Source organism: Triturus cristatus, chromosome 3_2 (assembly GCF_964204655.1).
Source record: "Triturus cristatus chromosome 3_2, aTriCri1.1, whole genome shotgun sequence".
NCBI classification, from domain to species: domain Eukaryota; kingdom Metazoa; phylum Chordata; class Amphibia; order Caudata; family Salamandridae; genus Triturus; species Triturus cristatus.
In genome coordinates this window covers 978548790-978576283 of record NC_140584.1, presented here as the reverse complement: position 1 = coordinate 978576283, position 27494 = coordinate 978548790, and the positions used below count along the sequence as shown (strand labels likewise).

General features: G+C 45.7%; 1 protein-coding gene across 2 annotated transcripts in view; it reads left to right on the top strand.

The window, feature by feature from the left end:
* DHX33 (DEAH-box helicase 33) overlaps positions 1 to 27167 on the top strand; it is a 199595-nt gene extending 172428 nt beyond the window's left edge. Inside the window, exons 10-12 of one of the 2 annotated variants that reach the window (XM_085649562.1) lie at positions 7532 to 7735; positions 17686 to 17772; positions 23732 to 27167. In XM_085649562.1, coding sequence (XP_085505688.1) covers positions 7532 to 7735; positions 17686 to 17772; positions 23732 to 24040 — 600 coding nt within the window. In that variant the 3' untranslated portion in view covers positions 24041 to 27167. The remainder of the gene's footprint in view (positions 1 to 7531; positions 7736 to 17685; positions 17773 to 23731) is intronic. The other variant, XM_085649563.1, reaches the window with a different exon arrangement.
* Positions 27168 to 27494: the final 327 nt, after the last annotated feature.

Below are 27494 nucleotides of genomic sequence, written 5' to 3'. Positions count from 1 at the left end.
TTGAGTTAACTGTGTTCTTTACTCAACCTGATTCTGTAGCAGAACAAGCTCTTCACACACTTGACGTCAAAAGAGCTTTATTGTATTATATCAAAAGAACAAAAGATTTTCATAAAACAAAGCAACTGTTTGTTTCATTTACACCACCTCACAAAGGCAATCCTATTTCTAAATCTGGTATTCAAGATGGATTGTTAAGTGCATTCAAACTTGTTACGCAAAAGCCAAAAGAAGTTTATCTATACCCTAAGAGCGCATTCCACTCGGAAAATAGGGGCATATGTGGCCTTTTTAGGTAACATTCCTATAGCTGACATTTGTAAAGCAGCAACATGGTCCACAACACACGTTTACCAAACACTATTGTGTGGATTTACTAGCATGCCAACAAGCCAATGCAGCGCTGGCAGCGCTAAAAACACTTTTCCAGACAACTGCAACATCTACTGGTTAGCCACCGCTTTGGGAGAATACTGCTTAGTCTATGCAAAGCTTGTGTATCGCCAGCGCACATGCCTCGAACGGGTAATGTTACTTACCCAGTAAGCATCTGCTCTCGGCATGTAGATTCACATGCTCCCACCTGCACCTGTAGTTGTTGCAGTTCTCATTATTCACTTTATCTTGCATGGGCATCTCTTTACCACACTCACTTATTCCATTCTCACCCTCTTGCGGGAAAACATTCTAGCAATGGAAAGAGGAGTCCCCTTACTTTGTGACTGGAAAGACTTCTTAGAAAAAGAAAATTGCAAACATCCGGACCCAACACTAGATGGCCGGAGTATGCAAAGCATGTGAATCTACAGCTCTACATGCCAAGAAGAGATGCTTACTGGGTAAGTAACATTATCCTTAACCCCTTCGGTGCTCATGACGGAATGGTTCCGTCATGACCCACGGTTGAGCTGTGCTCATGACGGAACCATTCCGTCATGACCACGCCCGCGCAAGATTCCGTCAGCACAGCGGCGGAATCTGCGCAGCATCGAAGGAGTTAATCCAGTAAGAAATAGTCTAGAAATGTTTATTTACGGCACATTGTGAGGCAATGGGTTCCTCCCATCAAGTCCTCCTGGATTTTGTCCTTTTTCTCCACCGCGTGTGCATCTTTTTTACTGTGGGTAAACCCCACAACTGGTGACTCACAAACTATAAATGAACTACCGTGCATGTTTACCGCCAGTGTCCGCCATTTAAGACAAGGCGGCTGCGATGCAGTAAGTATAAGGGGCATTTGGCTGGTTACAAATGAACACGTCCATATGCGTGAGGACTGTGAGTGGGAGACTTCTGTTGTGCGCAGCACAGTAACCGTGCACAGGTAGCGTTGCGCAGAGGGGACTGTGCAGAATTGGATATTCACCTGGGGTAAGCCTCATAATTTATTTATTTATTTATTTATTTAACTTGTATGGCGCAACAGCTACCCAAAAAGGGTTTCCCGGCGCCTGGACGACAATGCTGAAAGGAGAAGATTTAATGAGTAAAAAGCCAGGTTTTGAGGGCACAGCGAAAGTGGGAGTAGGATGGCTCTCTGCGCAAGGCAATAGGAATCGAGTTCCAGAGAGAGGGGCCCAAAACAGCGAAGGATTTACCTCCCATTCTAGAGAGTTTGAACCGAGGCACATCAAATTTCTCAAGGGAGGAGGAGCGGAGAGTGCGAGTTGGAGCATACTGACGTACAAGAGACTGGAGGTAGTTGGGTGCACGGCCCCACTTAATTTTGTGCATAAAAGAAAGGGCTTTGAATTCAACACGCTTATCGATACGGAGCCAGTGCAAAGCATGGAGGTGGGGGGAGATGGAAGCGTGTTTGGAAATTCCGCATAAAAGTCGAGCAGCGGAGTTTTGCACAAGTTGCAGCCTGCGGGATATTGTCTTGTTTGCACCTAAAAACAAAACGTTACCGTAGTCCAAGCGGGATGTGATAAGGGCATGGACGACGGTTTTCTGAGTATCCTTAGGCAGCATCCAAATAATTTTGCGCAGCCACTTTAGAATAGCAAAACAGGTGGCAGACACTTTAGTGGCGTGATGGTGCATTCTCAGAGAGTCATCGATGAAAAATCCTAGATTACGGACGTGGTCAACTGGACGGGGAAGAGGACCCAGCTCATTAGGCCAGTGACGTGCACCCCAAAGATCTTTCTGTTTGCCTAGGATAAGTACCTCCGTTTTATTTGCATTAAGCTTTAAATAATTATTGTTCATCCAGGCAGCAATTTGGCGTAGACCCGACTGAAGAGTAGAAACAGAAGAGGAGGGATCTGATTTGGAAAGTGAGAAAATAATTTGAGAGTCATCAGCGTAATGTTAGTGTATACTCCTAGGGGAAAGTCAGTGTGGTTTACTGTCCTGTCTGCAGTGTCACTCCATTATACACCCATACACACACGCTTCCCATCGGCCTACAGAGACCGTGGCGTATCAAGCTGTGGTGGAGTCTGTATGTCAAACCCAAATATGAGAGTTCCAAGAAAATTTCTATACAGATTATTGGTCATCCAGAATTGTCCTGTTTCTCTAGCTCAGCTCAGGATCAGAACCCAGGCCTTTTTGTCATCCTTCTTTGCCAAGTTAATTACCCTTTCTCTCCAGCAGCCGGAACAAAGGCCTACCCACAAAAAGAGAGCAATTTACAGTGCTTCATTCAACTCCTGAGGAGGAAAGCGGTGAGGAAGCAGAATCTGCATCAATTAATCGGTTATTACACTGTACCAGCCCAAGCCCACTGAACAAAGGAGGAAGCTCAGACAACCTGAGCCAACCCATTAGGGGGGCTCCCTTTGATGTGTTACTGGGAAAGGCCAAGGCAGTGATGTCCGCAAGGGGCGGAACTGAGTCCCCCAGAGAAGATATGACAAGTGACGCCAGTTTGTTTTCCCAGCATGCTGTGCAGGTGGTTTGGGGCAGAGAGGTGATGTGGTGTCGCCCAGCTGCTAAAACCCCCTGGGGTGGGCCAGGACTTGGGAGTCGCCGTAATGAGAAATTTGCTGAATTTTCTCTGGGAGGGGGCTTGCCTGCCCCCCATACTCCCTCCCCAGAGCTAAAAGGGCCCTGATAACCCACCCCCATGCCGGATTTCATCAGTGGGGTCCAGGGATCCCCAACTCCGGGCCCGATAAGGAAGAGGAAGTTGGAGTGCCATCTGTGGCAGGCCTTTCTTGCTCCACGTGCCCATTGTCTGGAGGGAGAGGGAAGTGCGGACCGCGCAGTAAGCATACAGGGCAGCCAGAGGTGTGCTCCCTTGTCTGCCTCCAACAAACAAAGCACACAGGGGTATCCGAGTGGGACTGGGCACCCCCAAATAAAAAGACAACGCTGTGTGGTGCGAGGCTGCGCAGCAAGGAACAAGCAAAGAGAAAGGCAGCAGCTCACTCAAGCACAGCTAGAGATCCGCTCATCTGAAATTGGTGAAATCTTTTCTGCCTGGGGTGGCCCGGACGGGAGAGCCACCACCATCTACCTAAAAAGGAGTGTGGGGAAGTTGCATGAGTGTTGCAGTTACCCCCAAAGGATTTTAACAATAGTGCAGACCCTATGTTTGAAGGGTCAAGTTAAGTCCGACTATCCCAGGATTTCTTTGGCTTTTTAAAAACTCCTAGGGTGGAGCAGGAGCTCTTCGGCTGGGAGAGCAGCGCCTTTTGGGAGCTAAGCTTAAGGTTACAGTTATTGGGTCCTGAAGGTGTATAAAAGAAGGTTCATGTGGTACCGTGCCCCCTAGGGGCTGAGTCTATGGTTGCATCTTATGTAATAAGAATTTGATGCTCTCTAGGGTCTGTTTTTAAGATTACATTTCATGATTTGAGATTGTATATATAAAGCACACAGACACACGAGAAGTCGATTTCTAAATGCATTATTGACATAATAGTGTTGACTGATTACTGATCAGTTTGATTATTACATTTGGTCCTAAAATGATGGTGTTATGACATGTGGTACGTTGATCTTGAACCTTTGTCCAAGTCAATAGACTTATCGGATGCGTTTGTTTGACCCTTTAAGGGGGCAGAGGTGATTATGCAATATTGCCAAAGGTATTTTCACTAGCCTTGTGTATATTTGTTAAAAACTCCGTAGTATTTAGTAGTATGTGTGTAATACATGTACTTTTCCTTTTTCTAAAGAGAAAGCACAGACTGGACAATTATTTATTATTGTTATTGCGTGCTAGTGAATGGTGATTACTCGCCCACACCACCTCTTGAGTAGGCCTTCGACTGCTTTGCTCCACTACCCTGGGAGAGTCAAGCAACACAATTGGGTGTTTGGTTCCCAGTGGAGGGTGAATGTGAACCCATTACTTGTGCAGGCCACACAATTAATGGCCTGTTTCTGTACTTTGGTGTTCAGCGACAGGATACAGAGTATCCTGTACAGTATGCATTGATAGCAGTTTTTCCAAACATTACGTATGCATTAATGAGCAAATAGAGTGCAAGGCTCTGAGAGGGGTTCAAAGGTTTGGTCATGTGAACTGAAGGTATGGGAAAGGAACTCCTCCACCCCCCCACCCCCCACACACACACACACACACACGTCATGTGACGACATAGAGGTCTAATGTTTAAACTGTGTTTTGACTAGTTTGGGTCTACAAATAAAGTGAGGGTGGGTTGAGCTTCCAAAGAAAGTTTCCATGATATTGTTCAAGGCGATGGTGTCCCTATGAACCCCAACACTACCCAAACTAGGCCTGTAGGAGGAAGGTTCTTCTCTAGAAGTTTAGGAAAAGCAATTGGTACCCACAAAGATTTGAGGTGTAGGGTTCGGCCTGCTTCTCGGGTGTGGAAGGTGATTAAGGGGCTCCGGGATATTCCAGCGCAGTGCAGGTTTGCAGAGAGGGAGCCCAAAACTAATCATTCTCTACACAGATATTTTTCTTGCCATTGGCACGCACCAAAATCACTGGAAGGGTAGGGTTGGAGCTTTCCCCAGAAGTAGTGGCACCCTTAAGGGTTCCCACCAGTTGGTTGGGGTGGTCTCCAAGATATTTTCCCACAATGGGGGTTGTGGACGGGTGCTAGAAAGTTGTGGTTCCCACAGTCCCCATTGGTTATATGGTGGAGAGAGTGAGCTACCTAGTAGTGGCCCCAGAGGAGGATGGTTTCCGAAATAGGTAGTGTGGTGGTAGCCCCTAAGTTCCTTAGGTGGACTAGGTGGCTGACCCTGAGGAGATATGAGTGGGGGTGGTTGACTTCCTAGATTTTAGAAAGGAGGTTAGTAGTGGACTCTGAGGTATCAGGGTAGGGTAGGTGACTGCCCAAAGAGAGTAAAGGATAACACCCTAGAGTGTTGTTGTTTTGGTGCCTGGCCGAGTGATCAATCGGGTAGGTTCTGTGAGGTCAGTCCCCAGGATGGGGGATGGGTCAGTAATCCATGTCTATTAGGAATTGCGCTCTGATCTGTCAGAGGGACAGGTTGCTGAGGTTCTGTCTTAGCAGACTCCAGCCTGGTGCACTTTGGGTGTACCAGCCTTGGTGTGCATCCCCTGGGCACCTTGAGGTGACTTAGCTGGTTGGTGCAGCCCTCAGCAAAGGGGGTGAAGACGGGTCGGCCCTCAGTGGCACAACCAGGCCAGATGGCACCTATCTTAAATGGCTTCTCTGCAAGGGGGGGGTATTTAGGGGATGATTACGATTGCGGAAGGCCCGCCAGCCGTACAGTGGAGGGTCTTCTGCCATCGGACCGCGATTTTTTTCCCCCTGCCAAATTAGGATGGCAGGGGGAATCCAACCGCGACCATGGCGGGCGAATAGACCGCCCGTCAAGGATCCGCCACAGGCAATCGATCCGATTGCCTGGCGGAGCGGCCAGCATCCGTAAAATGGTGGTGGTGCCTAGCAGGCACCGTCTGTCAAATTACAATGCTGCATCCCCGCCAGTCGGTGTTTGGTGGTGGAACCGCCATTCACAGACTGGCGAGGATTGTATTTGGGGGTCCGTTGTGGGCCCCCCTGGGGTGGGGGGTACACTAGGGGAGTACCCATGGTACCCCCTTACATGTCTCCGCACTAAGTGGCAGGTACTACATGGTGCATGCCACGTAGTGCAGGGAAATCTAAACAGTGCATCTTTAACATTGCAGCTAGCAGCACCCGCCTCAATGTTAAAGATGGTAGATGCGACCACCACGGTGGCGGTGGCATCGTAATACCACCGGTGGGACTGCCGCCTTGTAGGCAGGCAGTCCCACTCCCCGGCACGATTGAGGATGGACTAAAGTCTGTCCGCCATCGTAATCACCCCCCAAGTGTTGAGTGAGCAGTACTTTCTTTAGGTAAGACAGTCCTGAAAGAGTGATGGCAGCTATAGACCCTAGCGTTAGTTCTGTGGGAGAGGGTCAAAGGCGTCTGCATCGCCAGTATGTACAGACCCGAAAGAGAGGGTACTGGGTTGAGTAAACTCCAGAGGTAGACCAGTCAGTGGCCTAGAAGATCGGGTTTAGACCCTTCTAGTGTAAAGGCATCAGTTCTGAGGCACTGGACCTTTAGCAGAGAGTGTGTGGTGGGCGTAGTGTTCTGTGAACCAGGGAAAGGGTAGGTCTAGTTCTGCTCAGTCCATATAGGACCTTAGTGTCCTAAATGCATCCAGCCTAGAATCGGCAGGGTTCATGGTGGAGTCTGGGTTCCCTGTAGGGAAAGTTAGCCTCATGGTTGGGTGTGAGGTAGGTGGTCTTAGTGGTAGATTGCCAACATTAGGTGTCTGGGTAGCGGACATTGGCACGAAGCCCTCATCATTTGTTATCACTGACCAGGCAGAGAATACCCATGCATAGTGGTTAATTCGTCCCCGTAAGGATCAGCTGACGGTTAACTGTAAGGCAATGAGTTCCGTCCATCAAATATGCTTGGAGTTACTGCTTTTTGACTACCTGGTATGTGACCTTTTTACTGTGGATAAGCCCCACCACTGGTGACTCACCCACTGCAAACTCACGGTAAATAGACTGCACATGTTTACTGCAAGTTTCTGTCTTTTAAGACAAGGCCGCTGTGGCACAGCATGGGAAAGGGGCACATGGCTGATTACATGTGAATACAGCCAGTACTATTCAACAAGCATTGGCATAGCCAATAGGTCTCGCCTTTGGGACCTTGTTTTAGCCATGCAACAGTTGCATAACTAAATACTTATAAGGTCCCAAAAGCGAGACCTATTGGCTATGCCAAGCGGCCGTGCGACCGTGAAAGTGAAAGTGATCGCGATCACGATCAAACATCATAGCGGCCGTGAAAGTAAACGCGGTAAAGCGCGCGCGCGCACATGCACTGTAGCTCTAGGCTGGCCTGGTAGCACTTTTTGGAGCCCTCTCAATAAGTCTCGCCAGACCAGTGCATGCGCTGGGTCAGGCGAGACCTAAAAATGCAATATTCGAGTTCCACCACCTAAGAGGCACATTTAGTATATTCTCAACCAGTTATGTGGTATGAAAGACCCTAGAATTTTCAGATTTTTGTTCTGGAATTAAATTATATAAATAAACCTTCAGATTTAATAAGTTTCCTTTTTCCTTTCTTTCCAGACCATATTACTTTCTCCAAAGTTTCACTGCACAGAGGAGGTCCTGACTATAGTCTCACTGCTGTCCGTCGACAATGTTCTGCACAACCCCCCTTCCCGACGTGATGATGTACAAGCAGTCAGGAAGAAGTTTATCTCCAGCGAGGGAGATCACATCACTCTGCTTAACATATACAGAGCTTTCAAAACTCTGGGCAAAAATAAGGTATACATAGTATACTTGCTCCTACCATTACCTGGGTAGTTTATTCTTGACCCTCAAGTGAAATATGTTTATCCTTTCGACATTAATTGCATCACTTCTGTCTTGCTCCTCAGAATAACCTGATTACTTGTCTTCTCTTTATAGCAGATTTATCCTGCTATTTATCCCAGAGACTTCATACACTTTCATTGTTTGTGTGCCCCATGGAACAGTCTGGTTACAGATAGCATGAATGGGGCAATGCTTTACAAATTAAAAAATAATGAAATAGGTTATTACTGGACTTTAGGGGGATGATGACTGTCAAATATTCCATCACATTTAAACCAGTAAATTAAGGAATAACTTCTATTTTTAGTCTTTGTTGTGTGATAACCTGCGCTTAATATGTAAAAGAATAAGTGCTGGGAACCCAGAGTTTTTTCCCAGAACACCAGAGCTGGCACTATCAAAGGTCAGGACGCCGAGCATCAGGGCTGCATAGTCTTGGCTCTACTAAATTGCCTCTTTAATCTACCACTATGTACTCCCTGCCTTTTTTTCTCACTCTTGCAAGTTCCTCCTTTCGCCACAACTCTTCTGTTCTCTTCATCCTTCTTTCCCCCGTTTGTATTTTATTCTATTATTTGTTCTGGAAGTCTATGGAGACAAATTAAGATTGTACTATTGAATATCAATGTAAAAAATATTGACATATAAAAATATCGAACCCAAAATATAGACCGACATAATTCAGACAATTCTATAATGAAACAAAAATATTGAATCCAGAACATCGTCATACAAAAATATCTAAACCGAAAATATACAAAAATATCTAAACCGAAAATATACATTGCATTAATATTGACTTTTAAAATTAACATTAAAAGTAACGAATGTTAAAAATCAAACTATGGACCAAAATACAGACTATCTTTTAATAAATTAATTTAAAATTCAAAAATTTGCTAATTATTTTCTAAAATGTATATTAATAAACTTAAACTAAATAAAGCTAATTATTTTATAACAATTATACTTACACTAAAATAATTTTAATATTTTTAAATATATAGAAATACAATACATAAACATCTTTAAAAAGTTAAATAATTTTTTAAAACATCAATATAAAATAACAAGACCTATCCCTGTGCCCAAAAAACAGAATCACTATCGCGGTATGATGCCCCCTGAACCATTAAAACTAATCGCTAACCCAGTGCTGTAGGCATCCGTGTGCCCTAAAAACGAATCACTAACCTGGTGCAACACTTTCCTGCGCCCTAAATATGGATTAGTAATTTGGTCCAAAACCCATCCCTACACTCTAAAAGCTAATTACAAAACTCTGTGCCACATACATACTTTTGCCCTCTTAACTAACCTAGTGCAATAACCATCCTTTCACCTTAAAAAGTAATTATGAAATTGGTGCAACACCCATCCCTGTGCCCTAAAATCAAATTGCTAACCAAGTGCAATACCCATTCCTATACCTTCAAAAATAATGAAAAAACCAGTGCAACACTCGTGCCTCTTGCCCATCTAATCTAAATCATTTCATTTTCCAATCTTTATTTCGACCATTTGGTCATAAAAGATGCACATACAAAAAAAATCACATGAATTCTGTCAGATTTGTTAAAACATCAATACATGATTTTAAGATCAATACAGACAATAAAAACAGTTATTAAGAATTGAAGTGATTCTAAAATCTACCCAGCATTTTTTAAAAGACGAATACGCGTATACCAAACATTCGTAAAGAATTTGGAAAGTGCAAAAACGGTTGGGCCAGAAACATCGGATTTTAAAATCCTGTACATAGGTGTATATTCCCTGCCACCCAAATTCTTAATCAAGGGAAGCAGCCAATGCTTTCTGGCTGCCTTGTAGGCTGGGCAGAAAAAGATCACATGCAAATCATTTTCCTCTTTATCAACGCAAAGAGGACAGTATTTGGTGGAAAGGACTTGTAGCCAGGTGCTTGAAAAGGACCGAAAAGGCAATGTACTGTATCTCCACTGGAGAAATAACTTTCTGGTGAGTATGGGATATATGGGATCGAAAGCCTTCTCAAATCTGTAGAGATCCTTAGTTTGCAGGAATATGGAAGAGAGGGACCCCTCTGTCTGGGTAGCTAAGGCCCTTGCCCTTTTGTGTTCGTGATACAGATTCGCCAGGGATCTCTTAGAGATTCCTGGTGCTACATTCGCTGGTTCGGTCCACAATTCAGGGAGCCCCAGATCGGTGCAAATTGACTGGATGTTTTTGACCCAGGGAATACTGAGCGCCTTGGGGTGCTTTAATAGTTCGGCCAATTCCGCCCTATAGTCGGCGAGATCATCGCTGCTCCATAGCCTGCGCCAGAAGGCAATGGGTCTTAGACTTATCTCGTCGGCAAGTGGCCGTAGCCCTAGATCAAGCCTCAGAGGAAGAAGTGGAGTGCTAGGGGGAAGTGCGGTTATTTGTCTTATAAACCTATTTTCCGTGGAAGACAGGTTCCGACATGGAATGTGGCCCCACAGTTCAGCCCCGTACAAGATCGCCCCCCTGGCCTGGGCTTTATATATCTGAATTAAGGCCCCCAGTGGGCGGTAGGTCGAACCAATCATCATCCGGGATATACCCCCGGTAATTTGCACTAATTTAAGGTTAGCCCTGCTCTGATGGGTCCCCCAGATCATATTTTCGTTGAGCGTCACGCCGAGATATTCAAACGTGGCTACTCTTTCCAGCCGCACTGCTCCCAGTTGGGGATTCGGGCGCTGTTTGGGGCTCGGATTCAATACCATATATTTGGTTTTTGTGGCGTTGATTTCCAACCCTCTATCCTGGCAGAAGGCCACAAAGGCATCGAGTATCCTTTGGATGCCCATGGGTGTTTTAGATATTAACAATGTGTCGTCCGCGAACATTATTGCGGGCACACTGTTGCCGTTTAGTTTGGGGGCATCTGTGTAGTCGGTGGCGTTAAGATGGGCGATTACCCCGTTGACGAAGAGGCAAAACAGGGTCGGCGCCAGCACACAGCCCTGTCTTACCCCTCTGCCAACGGGGAATCTGTCAGTCAGTTCCCCCGACCTCCCACACCTCACCTGGGCATAATTGTTATGATGCAACCTCTGCAAGGTCAATAAAATATCTGGTGGTACGCCCATCCCTGCCAAGATAATCCAGAGTTTTCCCCTGGGCACGAGGTCGAAGGCGGCCCGTAGGTCCACGAAAATCGTGTACAAACTACCGCCCTCGAACCTCACTGTCCTCCAATAGACCAGATTCAATCTAAAAACCTGGTCCACAGTCGATACCCCTTTCCTAAATCCTGCCTGATAGGGACTGAGGGCGCCCACCTCCTCTATCCAGTCCTGGAGCCTATTCAGGAGAACCCTGCCGAACAGCTTCTGCGCTACGTCTATCAGACTAATCGGTCTGTAGTTGGCTGGGAGGAGGGGGGATCCCTTTTTGAAAATCGGGACCACCTCAGCCCCCAGCCAAGTACTAGGGATTTCCATCCCACCGAGGATACCGTTAAAAAGAGCAGCGAGGTAAGGCGCCCAGACGGTGGGCTCCTGCTTGAACAGGTCTCCCGGTAGCCCATCCAGTCCAGGCGCCTTCCCCGAAGCCAGGCCTGAAATAGCAGCAGTGACCTCACTCAGTGTTATTGGATCCGCCTGAGGGCCCAGCCTCTCCGGTTCGATTGGCGCAGGGAGTTCTCCAGACTCAGCGCTATATAGGGACTGGAAGTGGGCCTGCCACACTCCAGGAGCTATATTAGGCTCCACTGCCGAGTGTAGACTCCCTGATCCCCCATTCACAATTCTCCAGAACAGGCGTTGATCTTGAATTGCTAGGGCCTTTGTAAGTTCTTCCCACAGATTTTCCTCCCATTCTATTTTGGCCTGAGCAAGAAGCTTCTTGTAAGCTTGCCTGCGTTGCTTAAGGCGTTCCCCTCCTGTGCCCTCCTTAATTGCTCCAAGGAGTTCTGTTTTGGCCCGTCTACAGGCTACATTATACCATTGTGTTTTACCTTGGCACCTCTCCCTTGGCTTTCGTATGTTACGAGTAAAGTGGGGTGCCGCAACTTTTATAAGTTCCTCATGGGCAACAAACAGTTTGCTCCTTATATCTATTTTATTTGCCACACTGTCAAGATCCCCAACAGTTTCCAGGATGGGAGTAATCTCTGCATAAAGCAGTGGGAGTTTATCCTTGCTTGTGACCATATGCTCCCACCTAATTCTTCTCCTACTGTTGTCTATGAGGAGCGTGGGGCGATTCCCTTCCTCATGGGTCACTGGGGCCTGAGGTGCTGGATGAGCAAGGTCTAACTCGAGGGCATTGTGGTCACTGTCCAGCCTGTCTATTACCCTGAAGTCCTGTATTGTTGACCATCTCGCCAATTGGACCAGGACATAGTCCAAATGAGACTCTCTTCCCCGCCGATTGTAAGTATTTTTGCCTGGTATATCGGATTTAATTCGCCCATTACACGCTCTGAGTCCAAACCTTAACGTAAGGGCAGTGATTTGCAGTGCCAGTGGGGTCCAAGCTTTCGGAGATGGCACATCAACCCATGGTACTGCCCACCTAACTTCTTCTTCTGATAAGAACCCTTCCTGGAGGCCGGGGAGTGGCTCAAAGTGAGAGTTAAAGTCCCCACCCACCACATAATATGAATCAATCGACAGTTCAGATAAGAAGATCGAGAGTTCATCAAAGGTCGATGATTCTTTTGCCATTCCCATCGGCCTGGAATAGATGTTAACCAGCAGGAGGTTAGCTTTGTTTGGCCATGTTAATAAGACCGCAAGGATGTCATCAGAGTTGAATGGGAGCCGTGTGGCCACACAGCCCAGGTGCGCAGCAACCCACGTCGTAAGGCCCCCTGATGGGCGGCCTTTGCCTTCCCACCTTGCTGGGATGAAAAATGACGAATAGCCTTGATGTCCATAGTCCTCTCTGGCCCAGGTTTCCTGGAACATGCATATGTCACCAGTTTCTATGTACTTTGCCCAAGCCGGGTCTTCCAGTTTGTTAGCTAATACCGCGATGTTCCAGGAAATTATCTTCAAATGTTCGGAGGTGGCAGATGCCATACCATGAGGGTTGGAGGAGGTGAGTCCATGCCCCACTTCAAATGCGGGACCTATAGTAGGGGCAGCAGAAGATGCATGTGGCACCGGTGGTCTTGGCGCACCATTGCCCACAAGGAAAGGAACCGTAGTTATCCCCTCAGCAACAACTACCCCATCAGTGGCTTGGTGAAAAGATTCGGTTCTGCCATGGTCTGAAGCAGCTGGATCATTCAGGGGGCCAGAAATTGAACCGGAGGACACAGCGGGGGAGCCCGAGACCCCTGGCACTGTCTTACAGACGGTAAGTCAGTCGACCCCACCCAAACCGTTCAGGCAGTTAAAGCGATTAAAATCGCAAAAAGGTGTTTCAGGCGGTTGAAAGTACGGGCGTTGTCGAAAGCCTTTGTGTTTACGTCTGTGTTCCACCCTTGTCCAATCATCGTGTGTTGGGACCTGGTGCCTGGGAATCGGGGGGAAGAAAAAAGATACTGGGAGGGTCTGTATGGTGGAATCAAGGGATCGGTTCATTCCTCCACAAATGTGTCGTACCGTTCCCGGATCCTTAAAGGTTACCATAATACAGTCCCCCCACTATGGTTTTCCTGGTCTTCCCTAGCCATGGAACCCTTCTCACCATGATGATTTCGTTATTAAAATGGGATGGCAAGGGTCGGTTCCAGTTAAGCCATTTGATTACCTTTTTCTTAAGGGATTGGTAGTCCTCATTTTCCCATGATCTTAAGTGGGGGGCACCAGCTAGGACCACCATTAATCTATTAGCTTCAGGCGGGAGGTCTGGCCTTCGTGGTCTGGGAGTTGGGCAAATGGGCGTGGGTGGGGGGGCGTTAACCTGATCTTGATGTATTCCAGAGGACTCTATTTGAGAGCTATGGGAGGCTAAGTCCACGGGGTGGGTAGGTCTGTTGCTTTGATTATTGTGCCGTGCCTGGAGTTGGATGGCCATAAGGGGTTGCAGAGGGGGGGCAGGCGGTGGGTTTCTGGGGGGGGCTTTATTGGCATTAGTTGCAGCTTCTGCTTTGTAAGGATCCCCAGCAAAGGAATAGGTTCCCACTAGCTTTGTCTGCTTACTTACTAGAGTGTTCAAAGTGGTAAGAGAAGTTTCTAGTAGGGTGAGCCTGATCTCGACTTTTTTTAAGCTGTCGGTAATAGGCTGCAAAAGGGAGCGGAGTAGGAATTCAATGCTCCCTTTGGCAGAGAGTGGGAGGTTTAAGTTTGAAGAAATTACCTCTGGTTCTTTAGTGGTGGCCGTTATACTGGGGTTTGGGGGCGTGGGCGGTGGAATGGTAGGCACTATCTCCGTAGGCTTCCCCGATAGAGCGGTGTTAGTGCGTTTCTTGCCAAAGTCAAGATGTGATATTTTGGATTTCCCCCGCCCCCCCACTGTTTTCCGAGCACGTTTACTGGGTGGAGGCCTATGTAACTCCGCCACTACATTTAATTTGGACTTGCTCTTATTAACCAATTGCGTAGGTGGGGTTTGAGTTACCAGGTTAATAGGGGTATGGGCGAACTCGAGAGGGGCTGGCTCTGTGTTTTTTCCAAGCGCTATCCCTGGAGTAGAAGGAATTTCCCTTAGTAAGACGGGCAAGTCCTCGAGTGTCGATTTAATCAGACTGCTGGGTGGAGTGCCTTCCTCTTGAGTGGTGGGATAAGGAATGATATCGGTCAAGGGCCTGGTTTTCATAGATTCAATGGAGCGCCTGCGCTCCACCCTACGGTTCTCAAGCAAGCTTTCCTTGTCCGCTTCTCCTTTAGTGGGTTTAAAGTAATTATCCAACGTCCCAGAGCTGGAGGCGCCATCCCTTGAGGGGGTTTCCCGTGGTGGGGGCGAAGGCATTGCCTTAATTGTAACACACAGGGGGATCAAGAGAGTGGGCCCAGCCCAGCCTCCTTCGGCCACTGACGGCCAAAGACGGTCCCGCCCTTGTCCCGGGCTTCTCCCGGGACGCTCCCGCGCAGCGGTGTTCGTGCTCTTACTTATGGCCTAGGATATAATTGGGTAATGGGTAAGGGCGTGGCGATGAGGGAGAGCGGCCCAGGTGTTGCGGGCGGAGCTGAGCTGTGACTCTTGGGAAACTGAGTCTAGCCCCTCCTGCTCGCAGCCCTCACAGCCCTTAGCCCTGGTCTGTCCCAACAACGGCAGCTCCCAAGTTCCAGGCGCCCCTTGGCGAAGCGGGACCCGCGAAGCGGGTTCCGCGAGGCGTGAGGTCAGAGGCAAAGGCAATGGCGATCCAAACGCCGTCCAGCAGGTCCACGTACTGCCCAGGTATGTGCGAGTGTTGTCCCACGTAGAGGGAGGAATCCGGCAGCTTTCACTGGTCAGCTGAGGGCGTGGCGATGAGGGAGAGCGGCCCAGGTGTTGCGGGCGGAGCTGAGCTGTGACTCTTGGGAAACTGAGTCCAGCCCCTCCTGCTCGCAGCCCTCACAGCCCTTAGCCCTGGTCTGTCCCAACAACGACAGCTCCCAAGTCCCAGGCGCCCCTTGGCGAAGCGGGACCCGCGGAGCGGGTTCCGCGAGGCGTGAGGTCAGAGGCAAAGGCAATGGCGATCCAAACGCCGTCCAGCAGGTCCACGTACTGCCCAGGTATGTGCGAGTGTTATCTAAATCAACATATAGTTTTTATATTTTTAAAATTATACATTTATACGTGATGCACTTTATTACACTACCCAACTAATCACTATATTTTCCAACGACTAAAACTGTATAAAACATTATAAAAATAAGGGAGTTGAAACTTCAAATTTAAAGTTAAATTAATACAATATAATAAATTACTCACCCAAAATGCCAAAATATCCAAATACTCCGAAAAATAAAAAGCACTAAATGGAAATCTGAGTAAATATTAAAATAATACATTTTGAAATTGATGTAAATGCATTTATAACAATACTCCCCAAAAGCCCCTCTAAAGCCCAACAACCTAAAGAATAGATAACATGAATTACATGTAAAAACATTTATAACTTAAATAAAATTACCAAACAAAATGAAAAAAAAAGAAAGTTTCATAAACTACTCCCCCAAAACCCCTGTAAAACCTAAAATCCTTAACATCAATTAACATAATTAAATTTTATATTTTATAAAATTAAATTACCTAACACATTTCTAACATTTAAAAAATATTATTTAATCACACACCCAAACACCAAAATAATCAACAACCCCAAAATAAATTACAATAATCAGTTGCAAAAGTTAACCACAAAAATGTCAAATAAAAGAACAAGTAATACATTTTTAGCAATTTAGTACACTACCCTCCCAAAAACAATAAATAACAATTACATGTTTATATTTAAAGAAATCTGAAAATAGATCTAATACAATGTAATACACTACATACCCTAATCCCCTACAATACCCAATGCCCTGAAAAAAGGCACATTAAAAATGTATATAAATAAGCAACTTAAAATATAATATATGCTTAAAGTGTAGCAAACATTTAAAAATATAGAAACTCATTTAACATTCAAATAAACAATATAACATTTACATTTGAATAATACACTAAAAACAGAGGCTTTCCACCAGACATCCAGGATTTCTCTCCGACTGTTGTATTATGATGATGGCGGTCAAAGGGAAACTCACAAGGGGATTCTCCTCCTCTTTTGACGAAGATGAGCCCATCTGAAGAGGAATGGAATTGTAATCCCTTGAATGATGGCGGAGCCACCCTTGACTCCGACATTGGGATTAGGATGTTGGTTTCCGACAGCCTTTTCATGTTGACTTTTCTAGGCTGTTGGAAAGTGACTTTGGGGGCCCCTAGTAAGGCCCCCATCCTCCCTGGCCCTACGTCATAGGACCTGGGTGACACCTATGGTGCCCCCCTCAACATCCCTCCACTGTGTGGCAGGAACTGCATGGTGCTTGCCACACGGTGCAGGGATGTTTACAAACATTCATTTTTCAAAGGAAGCATGTACTGCGGACCTTTTCTGCCCACCGCACAAGCTTCCATTGAAAAATGGATATTTGCGACCACACTGTGGGTGGTCGCATCCTAATCCGGCGGTTGGAACTGCTGACCTAGGGTCAGGCAGTTCCAAAAGTCCGCCCAACATCGTAATGAGGCCCTGTATAATTCTACAACTGTATTGAAGTTTTAGATATTAAAACAAATTAAAACAATATACTTACCAGCAGAAATACGAATTTCTGTATCCTTATACTCGCAATACTCTGGCCTTGACATTTAGTACCCTCTATATGAACACCCAAAAATAAGTTTTGGTCGCCAAACAAAGAGTGCCAGTGGGCCTCAACTGCAACCACCTTTTCAAATTAAGCATGGGTGCTAATTATTCACAACTGCCATTTATCCATGGCAAACTATTGTTGTTAGTTTTTAAGATGCACATACCTGTGAGAAGAGAGAACTCTTCAAAAGGTTTATTTCCTGCAGGGCAACCCTTGGCCAAGTATCAGCATTTAGTGCCTTGGGTGAACCATGCAATCAGAGCTCAAAACCAAAAGGACAGAAGATTTCATTTTAATTTGAGGTTTTTTTTCTCAGCTAGGCACCTTCTCTGTCTGTTTGGTAAACGCTCCAGCACTTCTTCCCCCTCAAATATTTCTTAAATCAGTGTGCGACTCAGAACAGAAATTTGCTTGTGGCATGTTGAGTATGAAATGTTTGACAGTTCGCTACATAAAATATAGAAATAATATATCTTTTGATGTGTCATTGTTGCATAGCTTTGTGGAAAACCGAGTTAAAATGGGAAACATGACTAGGAAAACCTTTGGCAAAGTTGTTGCTGCGTATTCGAGCAAAGGTAATAAACTTTTGTGAATTGACCAGGCCTGCCTGCTTTTCTATAAAACTTGTATTTCTTTGTACTGCAGGAATGGTGCCGAGAGAACTTTGTGAATGGAAGAAATATGATGATGGTGTCAGAGGTTCGATCTCAACTCAGGGACATTTGTATAAAGGTAATAAAAGGTTTATTTTTTATCTGATCATTACTTTAAATCATACGTGATGTGTTGATACTATCTATCTGATAGACTTCTATCTTTGAGTTTTTCAAGCAATACCCCTGCTCACCGGTAGGTGGCGTTGTTTGGCTTCGTGTCAGCGCCGTAAGTGATGTGCGCAGTACCTATATAGGTTCCGCTCCAGCGCAGATCCATGAAGAGCCACCCCTCAGTCACTTTTTGACTGGCTTTCTTTGACTTGTTGACCACTTTTTTTGAGAAAATCTTTTCTCCTGGTGTGATAGGATGTCCCCAAGAAACCATCTGATTTCAAACCATGTAGTGCCTGTCAAAGGCAGATGTCTGTGACAGACCCCTACTTGGTCTGTCTGTTGTGCCTCGAGAAAGACAAGGACTTGAAGGCCTGTGAGGATTGCCGTGCCATGCACCCAGAGTCGCTGAGGTAACGCTCCCTCAAGCTCCTTGCCACCTGACGTAGGCCAACCCCGCAATGATCAAGATCTCGGTCGGATTGAAAGGTCAACTGACGGTCTGACAATTCTCAACCTAAGGCCATCTCAGTCGTCTGGTAAGTCACATAAAAAGAAGAAATCTAAGAAGTCAAAAAGGTCTTTGACTTCTCTGAGTCCTTCCAAATCCTCAGACAAGACGAGTGAGCATCAGCACTCCAGGCCCGCTCCTCTGTGGAACCTCAACCAGTGTCGGCTTCATGCTTCAATGAATTTTCCCAGAGCTGGACAGACCCCCGCCCAACTGGACGAATTCTGTGTGGCCAAGCACCTCATATTTGGGGGCTGGACCCCTCCGGAGTTCCTTCGGGCCCCAAGGTTTTGGGAGTGACCTCTTTTAGATTCCCTCCAGTGGGTGCGCTCTCTGCATCATTCGGACCCTTGGATCCGGTGCTGGATCCAAAGCAGCTCCGCCTGCGAGACTAAGACCTTCTCTGATACGCTCTCCTATACCGACACCCAGGGCGCCTTAGACGCCATCCAATTTGTTCTTGACTCCGACACGGAGCTGGACAAACGTCGTGGGATGTAGGTCCCGGCGCCATGCCTTCCGGGTCGGAGCCAAGGCCTTTTTTCTCTGACAGGCGAATGGGAGTGATATGGCGACCCTGATGAATATCGCCATCTATTGGATGATACCCCAAACACCCGTTATGAGAATCTGGCCGATGCCAGTGGGTTAGACACCTCACCTGACACTGGCCTGATCTCCCCTCCTACTGTGGCAACAGAGGCGGAGAGACTTTCACTATAGTGGTGCATAGTGCTGCTGAAGGCTTGGATCTTCAGTTACCCTCAGTGGCAGTCAAGGCTAACATCTTGACAAAGGTGCTTCAGCCGGGGGCTGCCCCCCATTTGAACCCCTGCTCTTCTTTAACAAAGCCTTCACTGACATCTTCCACGGGGCCTTGTCCAAGCCCTGCACACGGTCTTCTGTGCACAGGATGATTGCTCGCCACCACCGCCCCACTCCAGGGGACCTCAGTTTTTGTCACCCAGCACTGCTCCCCAGAGAGCTTTGTAGTCCAGGAAGCCTCCACTTCCAGAATCAAACCTGGCGTGTTCCCGGATAGGGAATCCAAGAGGTCGGATACCTTGGAAAGAGAATGTTATGCTCTGCCAGCTTAGCACTGCGGTACTGAACACCCCGTGATTGTTGGGCCATTACTCCCACACGATCTGGAACTCAGTTGCACAAGTGCTGTCCATGGTCTCGGATGAGACCAGAGCCATAAACTCGCAGGTTATTGCCGACTGAGAGACGCCGCAAAGTTCGCAATTCATTTTGGTCTGGACAGGACTGACTTGGCAGAGCAATTTCTTTGTTGGTGGCCCTTCGGCGTCATGCCTGGCTGAAGACTACTATTTTTTCTGGGGTTGTCCAAGCATCGGTTATGGGCATACCTTTTGATGGCTCCAAACTCTTCGAAGAGAAGTCTTAACTCTGTGCTAAGGCGCCTAAAGGACTCCAGAGCTACATCCAGATCCTTGACCCTCTCTATAACCCTTTGTCACGCCCAGTCTGTCTTTCGCCTCTTTTGTGGCCACGGAGGCAGGGTTTCGAACTGTCAGTACCCTCCCAGCCAGCAAGTTTCATGCCTTTTTGTGGCTGAGGACACTTTTCCCACAGACCACTTGAGACAGGTAGCCAGAGGTCATGGCAGTCCACTACTTCCCCAGCAGTCATCCTCCAAGCACCTTTAGTTGCCATTCTACCATCGCGGGTATCCTGTGGAGGTCCGGATATGGCATCACCTGCTTCGCTGGATGACAATAGCATCAGCCCTTTGGGTTCTAAAAATTGTACAAAGGGGCTAAAGCCATCCCCTTTGTTGTTACCCCTCCACCTATGCCACCCACTTACGACCAGTTGATGGAGGACCACCTTTCCTTATTCTGCCATGAAATGTCTGCTCTCTTGGCCAAGGGAGCTATAGAGTGGGTGCCGGCATCAGAAGTAGGTTGTGGTTGCAATCCCCACTACTTTCTGGTGCCTAAGAAGGACCGAGGCCTCCGTCCTATACACGACTTGCTCCTTCTCAATCTCTTCCTCAAACAGGAGAAATTCAAAATGCTCATGCTCACTCAAGTTCTGTGTGCCCTGGATCCGGGAGACTGAATAGTGGCATTGGACTTACAGGGTGTATACTTTAACATCCCCGTCCTGTGTGCCCACAGACGTTAACTGCGATTTACTGTGGGCCAAAAGCACTTTCAATTTGCTATGCTCTCCTTTGGCCTCACCAGCGCTACTCGGGTGTTCACCAAGGTGATCGTGCTGTTTGCTGCACACCTGCGGATGTTCGGAGTTCCAGTCTTTCCGTACCTCTACAATTGGCAGTAAAAGATGGGTGCGCCCCAGGAAATCGTCTCCCCACTACAGACTATGGCAAACCTCCTGCACTCCCTGGTGTTCACTATCAATGTGCCAAAGTCATACCTGACTCCCTCTCAGACGCTCTCTTTCATTGGAGCTGTTTTGGGGTTTTGGGCACAAGGCAGTTTTGGGCTAATTCTTACGAACAGCGAGTCCAGGATATTCAGGCTATAATAACAATGTTTCAACCTCTATACTGAGTTTCTGTAAGACAGACTCGGAGGCTGTCGGGCCTCATAGCCTCCTGCATCCTGCCAGTGAAGCATACTCACTGGTATATGTTTGCTCTGCGGTGGGGCTTGAAGTTCTAATGGCCACAGCATCAGGGCAGTCTTTCAGACAAGGTCCAGATCTCAGAGGAAACTGCAACATATTTGCAGCGGTGGCTGACTAACCAAGATTGCATAAACAGCAGAGCCCTCTCCTTTCCCTAGCTGGAACTGACTGTAGTGGCAGAAGCATCACTCCCGGACCCGGGTAGCCATTTGGGGGAGGTGAAAATCAGAGGGCTCTGATCTCTGGCAGAGTCCAGGCCCCACATAAACTTTTTGGAGCTTTGGGCGATTCACTTTGCATTGATTGCCTTTCTAACCTCCATCAAAGGAAGGGTAGTACAGGTGCTTACGGACAGTACCACCGCCATGTGGTACTGCAACAAGGAGGGTTGAGTGCAGTCGTGGACCCTTTGTCAGGGAGTCCTATGTCTCTGTACATGGCTGGAACACCAGGGCATCTCCCTGGTGGCTCAACACCTGGTAGGCTCTCTTAATTTCAAGGCGAATAAACTTAGCTGTCGATGCCTAGCGGATCACGATTTGGCTTCTCCATCCCGAGGTGGTACAAGTTCTCTTTGTAGAGTGGGAAGAGCCTTGGTTAGATCTGTTTGCCCCTACAGATAAAGCGCAATTTCAGCAGTTCTGTGCACTGGAGTTTCAATGGTGGCTCTTGCTCTGAGACACTTTTTGTCTTGTGTAACTCTAGCTTCTGTACCCTTCTTGCCAGTACCACTCTTACCCAGAAGATCAGGAACAACCAGGCTCAAAATTATTCTTGTGGCTCCGGATTGAGTATGGAGAGTCTGGTACCTCTGTGCCATGCCAGCAGACACAGCCTGCAGTATAGGTAATCCACCCCTATAGTAGGCCTTACATCCCTAAGGCAGGGTGCACTATACTACATTTTAGGACATACCTGCATGAGCAGATGCGCTCCTGTGCTAGACAGTTCCATTACTGCCTACCCAAGTGAACAGGGTAGCCATTTCGAAGCATGTGCTGGTTATGGGTACAAACTGGTTCCTTAGCTTCATGATGGCTTTACTAAAAATAGGGATGCTTGGTATCGGACAGATCGTATTAATAAACCCACACTGATGCCAGCGGTGGATTTGTTAATACATGCACACAGAGGGACCATTAAAGGTGCCCCTTAAAAACCCATCAGTTACTCGTGTGCTATCTATCTAGTTTTTGCCAGCCTGCCACAAAAGACTGGTTTCTGACCACCAAGGGTGAAGGCCTTTGACCCCTAGCCCTCCCCGACCTGCTCCCCTGCATCCTGCATGCACCCTGAGAACCATGGGGACTTCAGACCCGCAAAAACCTGATGCCGCCAAGCACCACTGCACCCAAACCCCCCAGCCCAAGTCGAAGTGGGCAAACGGTGTTAGCTGAGGTTCACCGGAGAACCCAGTCGCTACTTCAGAAAAACTGACATTAAAAGGAACTCAACATTAAGGTTAAGCTTCTCCTGGGTGTCCAGTGCATTCGAAGGTGGATCACCAGAGGGAAATGTCTTTGCACAAGTAGTTACATTTCTCTCATCTTCCTCTTTCCTCCTTTACGGTAGCTTACCCACTGGCGAGGTCTCAAGGATGTAGACCGTTGGATAGTATAGGTTGTAGTTTCCTATTGGTTGCATGTGGGATAGAGCCAAATGTATTGTAAGTAATTGAATGTTGGTGGAGAGTTGATTATTTCTGGCTTGTTTTATGTATGCAGTAAATACTTGTATTAAATGATTTAAACCAAAACTTTGGGGGCTGATTCACAAAAGCATTTGAGTACTGGAAGACATACTGCAGGAGTACTGTTTTGCACACTCTTTCTTGCCTTTGTGAATTAGCCCAAAAACATCCGACTTCTTGTAGTAAGAGTTCAAAGCGGACACAGCTATTTCTGCTTGTACTAATTGTGTATGGATATTCCCGTTTTAGTCCCATGTTAGAAGTTTTGGGGCAATTCATTAAGCATGTAAGAGCATGTAAAATTCTACTGCTGGAGTACTACGTTATATACTGCAAAATGAAAAAGCTTTTGTGATTAGACCCCATCGATTTTGCCTTTCCACGTTCCAGTCATGGAAATTGTCAGACTACAAACTGAAGCTTTCCTGGCATATATCCACACATTGGCCCACGGAGAGAATATAGAAGAGCTCTCTCCAGGTTTGGTGAACAGGCCGTTCGTGTCATAGCCTCAGACCTTCCATTCAAGCCTTTCACAGATGCACTGCATTCATGCAGTCTAATGCAGCTAAAAAACAGCTTTCAGACTAGTTCTTCAGCTCATAGTACCCCCTTCTGACTGAATCTTTTCACTTCGGATTCTCCACATAGTACTAAAGAAAGGCTGTGCACTTTGCAATGTTAAAACCCGCCTAGTAAACACCAGGCAAAGGTTGCTGCAGCTAGCACAAGAACAGCGTGGCATAGATGGTGAGCACTTACATTCATTCTGTGCGTACTATGAAGTATATTTATGTTTTGTAAATTAATACTTTTGTATAACCAATTTAATGTCTGTGTAAGTGTTGGGCTAAAAGCACTAGAATGACATACACGTATGGACATGCAGACTACTGCATCGCCAGTGTAGCAAAGTATTCTACACACGTATCCCTTCCTGTTTTATTGAATTTCACAAAACTATGTTGTGTATTAACTCAAAACTGGAAGGTGAGGCAAATTCCCTTGGTCCAGTGTAATGACTATTGGGATTATTAAAACCTACTGTGTCGTCTTACTTGCTCGTTGGTCATCTCTGTTTTACCTTGTGTATTTTGACAGCTTTCAATGCCAATAGAATCATCCCGAACAGATACTGGAAATATCCGCCAGTGTTTGGCGCATGGCCTTTTCATGAACACAGCAGAGCTGCAGCCAGATGGCACCTATGCCACTATCGATACCCACCAGCCGGTAGCCATCCACCCCTCCTCGGTCCTGTTCCACTGCAAGCCGGCCTGCGTGGTCTACAATGAGCTGCTGCACACCTCCAAGTGCTACATGAGGGACCTCTGCCTGGTGGATCCTGACTGGCTCTTTGAGGCCGCGCCAGACTACTTTCGCAGGAAATTAAAAACATCAAAAAACTGATTTTTCAAACTGATTTTCCGTTTCAGTGTTTTTATAGAATGGCGGGTGGTTTCTTTCTTTATTTTAAAATCCTCAAATACGAAAATATTGTTAGGCAGGTCATATATAATGTATGCTTTTCATTACAATGACAGAAATTACTAACATTGTAGAATAATCATAATCTATAACAAGTTATGTACAGATGGTTTATTGTGTCAAATATTTTGAGAATGCCTCCTCATTGTTTACTTAATATAGGTTAGTAAATTAATATAGGTTCTTTCTTTTCGTCCACAGCCCCCATGTTCTTTATCTTAAATGTGCTATGAAATAGGAAAGATTTTTTGTCAGCCTATCATTTTATCAGACGGTGGTGCTACTTTTTATATATCAGCTCATCAAATATAGATACGTTTTCAATATCTGATTTTGATTTTAACCTGTTATCATCTGAGCACCTGAACTTCGCTTACTATTGTGATGAACTGAACAAAGGTTTCCCAGTGTACATCTTGCATGGTATTATTCAGTCTTTTGACTGATAATTATGCATCAAGCATCTATAAATGACCAATCACAAACCGCTGTGTTATATTCATTGTATGAAAACTTAGGATAAGTTACCTATGTTCAAAGTTTGTAGAAGTGAGTGGGCCAGATCACCTAGATAAAGAGTTATGGTGGTAATTTTGCTAGAAAATAATGTTTTAATATAAATAGATATAAAATTGTAGACTCATAAGCAAACCCCATATCCTACAATTGCTTGTTAAAATGTACAAAAAGGGAACCACCCTAGAACATTTGGATCACATGTTTAATTTCATTAGGACCATAAAATACAAACCATGACCTGCTAGCAGGCATTTCTCGTTAGCTTCCAGTTTAAGAGGAACTGCACTCAATTGTGTTTTAACAATTGAAGAGCCCATATAATAATTTCATGGTATTTTTAAAATACAAAGTGACATTCTGGGACACTCAATATCCACTTGTACTTTCTTTCAAGCAGAAAATAAGCATTGTTATATGTCTACCAAGTGCTTAAAGGAGCTAGTGCTTTTAGAATAAGAATTCTCTACATAGAGCTCAGCTGATCCTATGGCGATGGGAGTGGACTCCATCCAGCTGTACGATGGTGGGCATATTGAAACACATTTGAATCCCCACCTGTTATTTCTAAATAGGATGTTAATATATGATTGCACAAAAAAGAGCCAATTTTGAAGTCCTTCATTCTGTAAAATCTCACATAAATGAACACACTTTCAAAGAACTCCATCGCTTGATGCATTAAGCTTCCTTTAGTACTTTGCGCTCGCTGTATAGGGTGATGCTTATTTAGAATTGGGCTGGCAAATTACTGCCAGACAGCATTGATGGATTTCTTTCCTGAATGCAACTCCAGTACTTCATTTTAGTTAGAGTACTGTTAGGGAAATCTACTTTAATGTTTTTATGTGATGTTATAAGATTAAAAGTAGAATGCTACCTCTTTTTATGGAATATCTGAAATTGACACCAGATGGTGACTGCCAGACTTTTCAGTGTGTTCATAGACCCATCTACTTTGATCCCACAGACTTTGCATGTTCTCTTCGGTTTTCCCCGCAGGGTTTGATGTGCATGGAGCTAGCATGGTATCTAATAATCCCGTGTTTATGTAAGAATTCACTGTTCCTCATCGATGTTAAACTTCTGTTCTAGACCCTGGAATTCTAAAGGGAGTGTTCTTTTTGCGTCCACCACCCTTGCTGTAAGACTGATTTATCAGACTGTTTCAAACCATGGCCAATTTAAGATAGGTTTTCTGCATGGTTATAATGCGGCTAATTCAGAGATGGTCATTAACGGAACATCAGCATTTTTAATTAGAACAGACCTTCCGCCTGCATTTTGGTGTAGCTATTTCCTCTCCTCATTGCTTTCTCGTGATGGCTCCTCTGATACTTAATGGGCACAAAAATAAAACTCAAAGGCTAAATTGCGTTCTTAATTAGCCTGTTTTTCTCTTCATAATTCCCATTTGCACTCTGGGCTCAAATGGCTGACAAACATAACTATCTTTGACAGCAGAATAAACATGTGGCTTGGTGGTCCCAAGTCATATCTTAAAATTGACACCAGCATAAGTAAACTGAAAAGGTTAAATCGAGAGATGCCCAATGTAGGTCCACCAGAATGGAGCCACACCAGAGTATACCTAATCACCATGTAAATGATCCTCAAAAATATCCAAGTTAAAAACAAAATTAAGTAAATTGTCGAGATTACTCCGGCTTATCTCAACAGTTAACACTTTTATCACCATCCACAGAGCAGGCCAGGATTTCACAGCCTTGTCCCTAAATTATGCCATGAGCTACAAACAATTTCTTTCTTTGTATATGCTCAGTATTTGGGCTGCGTGGGGAAATTCAAACACTAAGATGATGGATGAAATGCTTGAAAATATTTTAGCAACTGGACGTCACTCAGGTCGCATACCTTTCCATCATAGGACTGCTTGTCTTCCAGTCCATAGAGGACCTGGCCGGGCAGCTCAGTCTGGACCATCGCTAGTGGAGGAAGACTGATGTAACCATGACTGGTTCCAGAATTTCTTGACACTTTTTGAAAATGTCGGAAGGAGAAAAGGGAGTGCAAGTTGGATTACAGAAATCATTCTTGTTCTCAGGTTGCCACATTTTCTACTTTATAGTGAGAAAATTATATCGCTTCATTACACGTCTGATCATTTTTCTAAAATAACATTACTCTGTGTGGGATCCGAATTTGCATTTCAAAAAATGGTTCCGAATTATAACCACTAGCTGGGCAAGCTTGAGTTCCAGGTGCATCCAGTGATAGAAAGCATAGCATTTATGAAATTATTACAGGTACTATAACCGACTGCACTTTTGGCTGGCAAGCATACTGCAATAGAGAGTAATTCTTTAGGAATCATATGCACAGCAGGGAGTTCTAGAGCACTGTTTAGAATCTATTACTGTAATAAAGAACAGCATTGCTGCTGTAAAAACAATGTGAAGCACATTCTGTTGAATACATTTTAGCGGACACGGAGGGAACTGCATTTTGTGAGTCCTTTAAATGTCAGTAGTTTCCTGTCTTAAAGTAAAGAAACCAGAGTTGAAAAAATAAAGTCTCCGTGTTTCATTTCAAGTTCATCTAATGTAGGATTTGTTTCAAGTCATTTGCATGTGGTATTGGATAACTACAGAACATGTTCACACTCTAGCAGAGTTCATGTGCCTGATGTTAATATTTGTTGTCACTATTGCCAATATCACTGTGAAACACGTTTCTCCTTTATTGAGCCAACAATGCAATATATGTATTTCTCACTAAGTCCATAGTTCTGACACCTCCTGCTTCATTCTCCAACTAAGTGGGTGGTGTTTATTTTCCTTAACAGAATCCTCTACCATTTGAGCATAGGGACCTGTTAGATCAGAACCTTTTCTTAGCT